At 36.9% G+C, this 12867-nt stretch overlaps 1 protein-coding gene across 1 annotated transcript in view; it reads right to left on the reverse strand.

The window, feature by feature from the left end:
- The window catches only part of ccser1 (coiled-coil serine-rich protein 1), a 123964-nt gene that overhangs the window by 67943 nt on the left and 43154 nt on the right, over nt 1-12867 (reverse strand). Inside the window, exons 6-7 of the mRNA XM_052095168.1 lie at nt 9881-10022; nt 2670-2747 (exon numbers count right to left, since the gene is read on the reverse strand). Of these exons, the coding sequence (XP_051951128.1) occupies nt 2670-2747; nt 9881-10022 (220 nt within the window). The remainder of the gene's footprint in view (nt 1-2669; nt 2748-9880; nt 10023-12867) is intronic.

Consider the following 12867-nt stretch of genomic DNA (forward strand, 5'->3'; position numbering starts at 1 on the left):
CTGTCTCTCCTAGATTAAACACTTGACGCAAGAAAGGGACAAAAGGAATGTCCTACTGTCACAGATCACTGATCATAAAAGACAACACCGAACATTGCAGAAATCGATGCTGTCAATTAAATCTACACAAAGGATGTGGGGAGCATATTTTTGTTTTGTTTACCTGTCTTGTTTAAAAGGAATAGTTTACCCGAAAATTAAATCACCTTCATGTCGTTCCAAACCTGAATGACTTTCTTTCATGGAACACAAAAGGAGTCATTTAAAGCAGAAAGTTGAACTTTTCCATAGAAAGAAAGTAAATGGTGACCACTGCAGTCAAACAAGATTTCCATTACATAACAGAACATATATAAGCTGTTCCACAAACAACGCTACCAATGGGTTCAGAAGACTTGAAATAAAGCCCACAAGTCATATGGACTAGATTTATGGAGGTTTTTTTTTTTTTCATCTCTCCCCTTTTTGGAGCTTGACAACCCTTGGTCCCCTCTCCTTCACTGTATGGAAGAGAACAGCTTGGACATTCATCTAAAGTTCTCCAGTGGTGTTTCTCAAAAGAAAAATACTGGTTTGAAACAAAATGAGGGCAAGAAAATTATGACAGAACGTTATTTTTGGGGGGGTGAACTACCCCTTTAACACTGTAAGTATCTTCCATGCATTTTTTTTTATCTCTCTCTCATTACCAAGAATCGTGCAGTTAGAGATGCACAAGGTATTGCATAGGGTATATACCATGATTTACTATGAAGGTGGTGTCGAAAGAGTAACCAGGATCAATGTCCTCAGTTATTCCTGTATAGGGAGGTTTGTGATGTTACAAACTTCAAACCAGTACACCCGCGGAATGGAGGGCGTAGCTGCACTCACTTAACAAGATGTTATTAATACGCAGGTGACAGGGACACTAGGACAAAGTGTCCCTGTTTGGTACCACAGTCAGCTCACATTCTCCCAGGTGTGCAGAGCAACCAGCTCCTCCATTCTCCAAATCGATGCCGCGCTCTCGCCGCATGAGAACGCTTTCCACAGGCTCCAATTATGAAGGTGGGGATAACAAATGTTTGGTGAGAGAAGTTTTCTGTTAAAAGTAGGACGAGAAGTGACGGTTCCATATCAGGTGGATTCTAGGGCTTTATTTTTAAAATCTACAATTTTTCCTTTTTCCTCCCAGAATGAATCAGGACAAGTCCCACCCCTCTCCTGTCAGCTGAACACAATGTCAGAATTTATGAGCTCCTATTCTAAGCATCTCCCGCTGCGTGGCGCTAGGCTACGGATGAGCCGAAAGTCACATGATTCGCTGCCGCAACAGTTACCTCTGTTAGCACTCTATGTAGGTCAGTAAAGAGGACAGAGAAAGACGCAGACCTTGTTTCACTTCGCTTAACTAGACAGGATTTTTGAGCCATGCAAAAAAAGTCCTGATGAAAAACCAAATCCTCTTCTACCCACAAAAAGCTCCTCATACAAAAATACAAAATCATAAACCTTTCCCGATGAGAGTCCAAGTCCATCTCCAAAAGATTAGAGGACGTAACATAATAATCTCATCAAGATAGTGGGAACATTTTATTGATGGTGGCGTAACTAAAATTATATCAAAGAGAGAAGCCAGCATGAGAAGAATAGGGTGTGCTTTGGAGAGGCACAATGGAGAAGGAAAATTACTTTTATAAATGCAGAGCACTGCTCAATACAGTCTCTTCGCACCATTGCTACTTTTGAACTATGAACTTTGAAATGTTCAGAGAAGTAAAAGGGAATCAGTGTTTTTAATCAAAGAGTGACCCCACAATGATACCTCTGTAGCCAAGAAAGTGCCATTTCAAGCTATTAAAGACCCCAGAGTTTTGTGGCTCTAAGGCCATGTGTGCTATCTTTGAAGCCATCTATATGCTAGGGTACTCTTAAACATGAACAAAATTCCCTTTTAGCAGATATACAAATGTCATATTTACAGTTTACAGTGAACCCTTAGGCTAATGACGCTGGAAAACCTGGCATCCAATTAATTAAATGACATTGGAGGTGTGGGTTTGAGCTACTTTGACTAGTAAAAAGCACTCAAACTTTTTGAGTTTGCCATTTACAAGATGCATCTGCTGACGTGGATTATGCCTTGCAAAAAATAGATCTCAGAAGACCTACAATTAAGAATTGTTGCTTTGCATAAAGCTAAAATGGCCCAGTCAGAGCCCAGACCTTAATCCAACAGAGATGCTATGGAATGGCATCAAGAGAGCCGTTCACACCAGACATCCTAAGAATATGACTGAGCTGAAGCAGTTCTGTAAGGAAGAATGATTTAAAATTCCTTCTGAACGTTGTGAACGTCTAATCCGCTGCTGCTGGAAACGCTTGGTTGAGGTTATTGCTGCCAAAGTAGTATCAACCAGTTTTTAAATCCAAATGGTTCACTTACTTTTTCCACAGCACTGTGAATGTTTGTTCAAATGAAAGAATTATAATTGTTTGTGTGTTGTACTTTGCTGAAGATGAGATCATATTTTATGACCAATTAATGCAGAAAACCAGCTAATTCCAAAGGGTTCCTGTCATTTTTCATGCCACTGCTTCTCAACCAAATTTCCTATTTCAATAAGAAATAAGTCAAAACAAGACATTCTGTACATTTTGACAAAACACTGAAAGCAGGCAATTACCTTAAAGAGAAGTGACTTCTCACTGCAGGGGCTTATGGGGAGAGAATAAAGGCTGCTGGCAGGGCTGGTCTCAGTACTCTGAAAGACAAAAATCATACTAATTTTAATACACAGAGCACATGAATGGAAAAGAAGTAATACATAAATAATTTAAATAGCATTTTATGTTTTACTCTGAACTGGTTGACTCGGAGGTCTAGGTTGCCAGCATTATAATGCTCGATTTCAACTATCTGACCCAGACATAACCAAAGGCTACGAGAACATGTTTTCCAAAGTCTTAAGAATACCATTGCACTCATACATGTATTTTTAAACTGGACAACAATAGCAGATTGCAATTATATAATAACAGATACAGACTACATTGCTTTACCAACAACATGCTCAAACTCTAGTTGTCACAAACTACTACAACAGAATGATGACAATCCCACTGATATGGTGTTTAATTACGCTTTGAATGTGAATGTGGCAAATATTCTGCATCACATTCACAAACAGGAAAATATTTCTTCTATCAATGTTTCCTAAAGTAATTATACGGAATGAAGGAGTGAGCACACTGTAAATACTAATAGTTATATCAAATAAATAAAACATTGTTGACAACTTAATTTTTAACTATTCTTACTAGTTTTAATTAAGTTAACGTTACTCTCTACGCCTTAATAAAATCATGTAAGATGTCCTAATTACTCGGGGGAGGATCTTTGATAATAGGGTGGAGTTCGTCACCAGTCATGGGCGAGGCCTGTTCTAATATGATGTCATGTTAGAGCAGAATGAAAACAATTCATTTTGACACACTGTTTTTGATTAATAGAAATATAAGAAAGAGGAGTGGGTGGACTTTTAACATTGTAGGGTGGTTATGTACACACACTGCTGACTCACATTTATGTAAAACACCATGTAAAAGTGAATTTTGCATAATGGGTCCCCTTCAAGTAAATCTTTATTTAATTGTACTTTACAAAAGTGCAGATTTATGTGCACTAAGAAATACTGAGGAGAATCCAATATGACAAATGGCTAACCAAGATTCCAATCATAAGACGTGCTGTATAAAATAGGTTTACAATAAGTGTTTACTAAAAATAGCTTAAGTCATCTAATTATATTTTACAGTGTACCCGAAACACTTAGAGTAACATACTGACTTGAATACACTTCGGATTTATAGCCGTCTCATACACTATGTATATCACACACAGTGGCTGCTTCTTAAAATTTGAAGAACTTCTATATATAGAACCTTACTCATTAAATTCTCAGGATAAATCCCATATTAAATTATTCTAAGCATTTTGGTACTATGGTCTACCGCAGGGATTTTTGGAACATTTCATTTAGTCTTTAAATAACATTTTAGCCTAGATATTTATTCAATTCAACCAGTGGTGTAGATGCCTCTTTTCTGAGCTGTAGGCTGAACCCTTTTCTCCCACACTGCACTATACTGTCACCTATATAATACATTCATATGTGAAAAGAGAGAGTGATATGATCAGAAACATCGAACATTTTAATTAGAGATGCACCGATCGACCGGCCAGGGACCGGAATTAGCCGATTTTCCGCATGCTCGGCCCGGACCGGTAACCGGCCAGTCAGCCTCACGTCTTACCGATTCCAAGCCGGTCCGTTTTGTTGCCAGCGGCGCAGGCAATAACGTCACAGCCGCATGTAAACATGTCATTGGCGTGGGAGATCTTCACTGTGTGAGTGAAGAATGCATAAAGTTCGAAATGTGTAATAATTGTAAGGCCAAAGTAAACCGTGGGGGAACCACCGCAATAACTTTCGGATCAACAAACCTAATTAGACATTTAAAACACCATCACCCAGCTGAAAATGCCCATTTTAAAAAAGCAGCTAAAAAGGGAAAGCGGCTAAAGCTAGCCAGAGCTCAGAGCCAGTCACAAGTCAGGAGCCTCTCCTATCATTCCTTGTAATGAGCAGCGAATAGACCAAAGCAATTACGAGGAAAATTATGGAATTCATGGCCCTGGATGACCAGCTGTTCTCCATAGTTGAGGACAGAGGGATCAGAAATCTGATACATTTCCTCGATACAGAGTAGGAGGTACTTTCCGGCGTTGCGTTGCCCGAGTTGTTTAATCTCGTGTCATGTCACACACTCAGCCTGTTATCTGTCAACATTTGGGTACACAAATCCGGGAGAGGGAAAGGGGGGTGCTGGATGGCAGAGGCAGGCTAAATACATACAAATTGTGCCGTTGTGATTTAACGTAATTTTTCCCAGCGTGTCCGATATTAAAATCAGTGCGACACACATTGCAAAAGGCGTGGGCATTGTCGGTATGGCTTCGGGATATGAAATTAAATTCTTCTGCTGTTGTTAAATGTACATGTATATTTTGTTTTTTTCACCGGAGCACCAGCTGAGTCTTCTCCTCCCATCTACCAGTGATGCTTGATTTAACATCCCGCGTCTACTACCTGCGCAGATATCAACAGCGCAAATGGGTTGTAGGTTGCCAGATTGTGGTCATAAATGATTTGTAATGTGTATGATGTGTCGATTGTGTGAGTAGGGTGAGTTTCATTCAAGATCTGGCAACTGGACCACCTTGGAATAATATATTGATTTGATTATTCATATAACGTGGTTTGGGCCATACAAATTACGGGAGGATTTTTTGGGGGAAATAACAAGACGGGAGACTCCCGGGAAAAACGGGAGTGTTGACAGGTATGCAAGCCGTTCCCGAAGCAGTGCTCGGTTTTACAACTGATATTTGGACATCTAAAGCAAGTTGAGCGTATTGGACACTTCAGTTTTCAGATCTTTGTAATTGTTTTGTTAGACGAGTAATAAAGAGAAAAAGCTCCATTTATAAAAATAGTAGAAAATGACATCTGTTATATAAAGCAACTCATTTGCAGTTAATTGTTATTTCTACCTCTTTCCGGTCACAGAGCACTTTATTTTGAGAGTTGTTTAAGTGAGAGAAGATTCTGTAACTTAGAGCAGTTTGGGGGAAATTGTAATGTTTAATAATTTATTTTATTATGAAAATAAAATTTAGCATTGAAGAAAGGTAGATTTTGTTTGTATATGTGGTCAATAATAGTTCTTAGAAAGAAAATCAGAAAAAAAATCGGTATCGGCAGGTCACACCTGTGAAAAAAAAATCGGAAATCGAAATCGGCCAAGAAAATTGCAATCGGTGCATCTCTAATTTTAATGTAGAGTGGAGCAGAGACACACGTAGAAAGTTATAATATGAAAATCAGACATTTAAAAATAAAAGAAAAAAGGCAGAAAATGTTGCTGAGAAATAGAATGAAGCAACACTGAAACAATCTTCATGCTTTGGGCAGCCCTAGCACTATAGTTCATCTAATTCCGGCGAATAAGCAGGTGGTGGTGCCATAATGTTTTGTTAAAGAACGACAATGGCATGGAGGCAAGAGAATAAGAGAGAGACTGACAGAAAATGAATCTGTAATTAAAGAAATAACCATGTTCAGATGGATTAATAGTACCGTTACATTTAACTTTATTAATCTATATGTAACCAGCCTTTCTAAATAAACAGAACAAACACTACTATTTTGCCCACCTGTGGGTTACTGTGACCTTATGGCCCCAATACTAATGACTACTCCTTTTAGAATAGTATTTTTAAGTAGAGACAGTAAAGACTTTTAAATTACCAATTCTCAGTGCTGTTAATGACATGAACAGATATCCAAAATATTAAAAAAATGTGGGGGATGACCCCACAATATTTGTGCTTTTATTTTAAGTTCTTGTATATCTTGTAGACAGTGTAAGTGTCAGGGAGGAGAGAGGCCCATCAAGTATGTATTGGGGCCATAAGGTCACAGTAACCCACAGGTGGGAAGTGAAAAAAGTAGTAGTAGTAAAAAAAAAAAGGAGATTATTCAAACGGTGAAGGGAAGACTCAAGACTTTCAAATATGGTATAATATCACCAGCATTAAATAGTAATTTTTGGTCAACTTTCCACAGCAAATTCAGTTTAATAGTCTTTCAGACTCTATAGTTATGACAGGATTAAAGACATGATGCAAAATGTGCTTTCTGCATTTGTGTTTAAACTACAAGGAGAGGACATGGAAACTGTAACGAAAAGTGCAAATTTACTGAGGCAATCAAGAAGGTATAGAAGCAAAACAAAAGACAAATGTTTCAATGCAACTGTATCCCAGTGCACACATGGTTGCGTCAAGCCTAAACTGTTAACTGACGAAATAACAACAGAAACAGACAATTACATCCTTAATTGTTTCTTGAAAAATTTGACTGTGATCTTTGTAACATATTACGAGGCTCTGAATATATTTTGCTGGTGGACAACAGTATAGTTATGCAGATGACCCAGGCAGTACCACAGAAAGCCAGTTTAAATCTATGGGGATAAAACATTTTTTTAACATTTTAAAACGTTTACTATTTACTAATAAGTTTTGTGAGCCCTAATCATTTTGAACTGGCATAATGACAGCATTGCCCATAATTAGTCAGAAATGAGGCATCAAATGAACAAAACCAAAAAGACCACACACACACACAACAACAACACACACACACACACACACACACACACACACACACACACACACACACACACACACACACACAAAAAGAAGAATTACTTAAAATTACTGGTCAAGTGCAATAAATGCACAGCAGAAATGTGTAAGTCATTGTGATTCTTGTTGCATAGTGGTTAACAAATGCTGAAGGAAGATGACTAATTTGCATCTTAATGAGAAGAGTCAGTTGAGAGGCCAAAGAACTACCACTTTAATATTCATGTTCCTCTGTTACGTGATGTTCTCTGGACCTTCACTAAGGAAAAGTATTGTTATTGTGGCGGATTGTACAAACTGAGCTACTACTTGGGAGGAATGTGGAACGGAAATGCGGTCGCTATTACTAAGTCAATTAAAAAATGATGGGTAAGTGTTACTACCATCAGTGAGGGTTGACTCAAAGGCTTTTCTTCTTGTGTCATTTTAGGGCACATTCAATTAAATTATATACTGCTTTTGCAACATCTAACACCTAAAACTCTTTGTCACTGCATCCCTATAGCAATTAGGGATGTCAAATGTACTGGTGCTTTGATAGCGGTATCAATACTAAAATACAAAATATTTGTCAAAATATCTGTGCATTAACCCTTGCATTACACATGTAGCCTAACAGATCTGCTGCTGTCCTTTATGTAATTAATATTAATCAATCAATATTATTAACCAGAAAAAGACAATGCAACTACCTTCTTTTGATTATTTCTTAGCTCTTTTGATTATTTATTAGCTCAGTATTACTAAGTGTTTTCATGAATATTTAATTGGAAAATTTGAATGTTTATTAATTAAACAATACTTGAAAGCTGCATGCCATTAATTATTTAATAATTTCATATTTATATTAGGGCTGTGAATCGCAAAAAAAATATTAGCTGGGGCCTGGGTAGCTCAGCGAGAAGAAAGCTGACTACCAACCCTGGGCGTGCTGAGTGACTCCAGCCAGGTCTCCCAAGCAACCTAATTGGCCCGGTTGCTAGGGAAGGTAGAGTCACATGGGGTAACCTCATCGTGGTTGCTATAATGTGTGGTTCTCGCTCTCGGTGGGGCACGTGGCGAGTTGTGCGTGGATGCCGCGGTGGATGGCATGAAGCCTTCACATGTGCTGTGTCTCCGCGGTACCGTAATAAGATGAGCAGTTTGTTGGTCTCAGACACGAGGAAACTGAGATAAGTCACTGGAATGAATCATGCATTCCAAATTGGGGAGATAAAGGGAAGAAAAAGTTTTTTGGCTAATAAATAACACTTTTCTGTGATTAATCGCAATTAATCATTGTACATTAAAACAAAAATTTAAATATGATCATAAGTATATTTATATTTTTACTTTATCTCAAAGAACTTGCAAGGAATTGGTTAGTCAATTTATTTTAATTATTCTAATATGTTCAGTTTCAGGTGGATAGTTAATCTTTTTCCGGTAAAAATATTTGATGCAATATATATAAATATGCCATGAAATAAGTGGACATGCTGTCATTTAAATTTGTTTTTTTCAGTGGACTCTTTTAAAGGATCAAATTGGCAGATTTTATTCATATTAAGCTTTACTGGCAAGATAAACTTAAGTGTACACCGCCAATGCATTATTAGACACTATAAGTTCAGATATAAAACAAATGGAATGCTGAAGTTTATTTTGGTGACATTTAAAATCTTAAAACTCTATTTTCTTTGCCTACTGTTCAGTCTCTGTCACACACTCTAGGTCTCTCTCATGTGGTTTTGCTTTTGGCACTGGTTCAGATGACAGTGAGTGAGCATTTTCAGGCAATGCAAAGAGATAGGGCAACTTGTCCGTATCTCGCACACACCTGGCAAACCTCTTTCATTTGAAGTCTCCATTCTCTGTATAGTAAATCCGCACAAGTGTTTATTATTCCCGGGACATGTGTCGCGCATAATGAATAAGCTTGTACCTGCTGGAAATTAATATATATATGCCAATTTTAGCCACGGAAAGTGGGGATAAACATTAGTGAAGTTAAAGAAACTAAAAAAAAAAAAAAATTATACTGCATTATTTGCTGCATTCATTTATTTTTGCATTAAATTTAACAGCCCTAATTTATATAAATATTTCACTTTTAAAATAAAAGAGTAATAATATTAGTTTTTGCTGTGGTATCAAAAAATGGTATAGACAATTTTGAAATTTCATAGGTATTTTTCATGATTTCAAAACTACTCAAATTTTGGTATTGTTACAACCCTATACAGCAATCAATAACAATTGTATTTCTGAAGTCTTTAGCAAGGATAGCACAAATGTGGCTATGAGGAACAAGTCCAGTCCTTTCAATATGTCATAGGGTCTACAGTAGGTCTAATTTTTACAACCCATATTGTCTGGACATATTCAATGTTTTGTCGGCTTAATGACCCCAGGTACACAACAAAACAACATTATATTAAATGGACTGTATTTTCTACTCAAAATCTTTCTTGTTCGTGTCACATAAAAAAGGTCTATATTATCTGAATTGGGCTCTTTTGAATATTTAGATCCTCTTGGTGTTTCTTGATGCATGATGAGGCATGAAGCTGTTAGGGCATAGACTGTAGCTCTTATACAAGTACTATAGCGGCTTCCTAAATCAAGTGTTAGGAACATTACCTCCTGCAGAGTCCTCCGTAACCGGAGCAGCAGAGTCTTTACTGCTGTGCAGTCCTGTTGCATCAGCCTGAATGGTAAAGCTTCCAGCCCAGGCAATGGCTCATCGTCACGAGACAGACAGAGGGACATCGGCCGCTGCTCCCTGAAAGGACCAAAAGTATATTGAGAACATACATACACTACGCTCACGATGTAAAAAACCTTTGATCTAAAAAGGCATGAACGTATAATGGATGCTATTCGTTTTCTTTACAAACTAAAATGGTAATTTTGCTTTGTTTTTGAATAGTTTTTTTAAATGGATAAGTGTTTGGATATTGAAGGAAAAGCAACCAACTAGTGCCTAGCATACATGGGAACTCCTTCGAATACGGTTTCAAAAACATCCCAAGTGAGGCCTCATAAAGTTGGTGGAGAGAATTTCAAGAATGTGCACTGTGCAGAGCTGTAATAATACTTTACAAGAAGCTAATATACCGTAAGATAGTTTTGATTTAACATTTGTGTCACTACATAATTTCCATTCTTCCATTTGTTTTATTACATAGCTTTGATGACTTAAACATTCTAAAACATGGAAAATAGTAATAATTAAGAATGAGTAGTTGTGTCCAAACTTACAGGAAAACAGGTACAGTAGAAGAATTGCAGACAGTGAAACCGTATCAGTTCCAAAAACCAGTTTGAGTTCTGGGGTCATAATACCATAAGGTCCTCAGACAAACGGATGGCCAACATACTGTATATTGAAGTAATTTCAGTGCAAATCAATGCTATTTAATTGCATTTACTGTAATAAAATTCAATAAATTAAATCAAGTCTTCTATTTAAACTCAATCTTGATTCAAACTAGATTTAAATTAATTAAGAACTACATTTTATTCTATTCATTACATGCAGATATCTGGGTAATGGTAGGATAAAATCATTAATGTAGAGAATTAGATCAAATTAAACTTGATTAAGAGTGCTTCTTGAAAGAGATGGAAAGGTACAGTATTACTGACAAGGAAAGGCTAGACATACCCTCTTAATAAAGCCTTTCAATTGGTGTAAGTGGATACAAACTAATATACTGTACGTATACACACACACACGCTCACGCTCTCTCTCTCTCTCTCTCTCTCTCTGACAATTAGACAGTTAAGAGGTTACAAAACATGACTTCCAACACAATATAATATGGAATAATATGATGTTCATATACGAGATCTATATCCTCCATCCTCCATCCATTCTGTGGATGTCGAACACAATACCAAAGACTTAACACCCAAGGCAATATCTTTTGCGAGACAGAATCTCTCTTTTGTTCTTCATTTTTGAAAGAACAAAAACCCACAATCTATACCTTATATAAAAGTTAATCTTCAAAGGAAACGCAGGGTATTTGGACTGATAATAATCTTTTATTGAGAGTCCCACACAAAACACACAGGGGGACTTCTCATTAATTACAAAAGGAGGATCAAATTTGTTTTGCTCCAGACATGTTTCTATGTTTCTGAGCTTCAGATCGAATTTAATTCCAGTTCTTCAACAATAATTAAGTATTTATGCTTTTTAAAAGCACAGTGTTAAAAGAAGATAAAAAAGGAGCCTTTGAGTTTTCCATTACAATCAGGCATTTGATTCTTGGAAACCACTGGGAAAACTGCACAGTCAAGACAAGTCAGTATATAAACACAGCCTTTGTCTTTCAAACAAACGTCTGCCATTTTTGATGTTGCTTTTCATTACGACAATGTTTATTTCAGGGCCTGTATGGAGAGTGTCCTTGGAGTCACAAGAGGAAAGTGAAATTTCCCTTTGCTGCTTTGTGGCAGGTAACAAGCTTTCCATCTCACACTTGTCAATTAATATCACACATGCACACATTCTGCAACATCCAAGAAAAATGGGGATATGTTCTGTTGTAACGCAACCTATCCCATCGACTGGTAAAAATGTATTATCTATCCTGAAGGACACATTCAACGGTTTCTCCTTTTGAATTATACAAATGACTTCATAAATGGCTTGTGATGGCAAATGCCTTAGAAATCATAGACAGGATTCTGACTTATTCATGTTATTCTCTGAGACATGGCATGAGGAAAGACATGCTCATTCAATGTACTCATTAAAGTATTAGAAGCTGTATAACTAAATCTTTGAACAGAAAGCCAGCAGCAAAGACTTCATTCTTTGTTTCTGTCTGCAATAACAGACTATGTTATGCATGACATGTACCGATCCGATACATGGATTGGTATCAGCTCCAATACTGACATTTTCAACTGGATCAACTTAATTATTACTATTTTCCATTTTAAATGTTGACACACTCATAGCACGTGCTGAGCTAGTGATGATGCGACATGCGAGCACTCCACACGAACAAAAATACACCGGAGAAGCCTTTCACTAGATTTTTTAATAAGAAGTGTATTAAACTACTGTTAAATAGACTACTGTACATACATACACGCAGACTTCCTGGAGTGTTCCATCAAAATAAAAGCAAGAGGGTTTTGAAGTAAAGGCACGAGTGAAAATATATTACTTTTGTATAATAAAATTTGAAAAGTTATAAAAGTATTATTTGTTTACAAATGACACCAGTATTTGAGTTAACCGGGTTTAAAAAAATTATTTTGTGAATCAAAAGGGGACTTATATCCTATTACTATTAAAGTGTACAAAAAAAATTGCAAAGAGAACAGACTTCTTTTCTACTGAAGACTTTCACTTGAATTACTGGTAATTCTGCTACATTATCCAGGAGACTAGTTAAAGCTGAATTATGTAATTTTTGCACCACTGAGCCACCGAACAGAATTGCAAAAATAAACATCGTTTTCAAAACAGCTTTCTGAATACACCCCCTGCCTGCCATAGGTCAAACAAAGAGATAGTCCTGCTCCCAACTAATGCCATCGACTAAGTAATGTTGTTGGGGCTTGTCAAAACAGGTCGCTAAAAAAAAAAAAAAAAATGAAATTGT

Source organism: Xyrauchen texanus, chromosome 27, assembly GCF_025860055.1.
Source record: "Xyrauchen texanus isolate HMW12.3.18 chromosome 27, RBS_HiC_50CHRs, whole genome shotgun sequence".
NCBI classification, from domain to species: Eukaryota; Metazoa; Chordata; class Actinopteri; order Cypriniformes; family Catostomidae; genus Xyrauchen; species Xyrauchen texanus.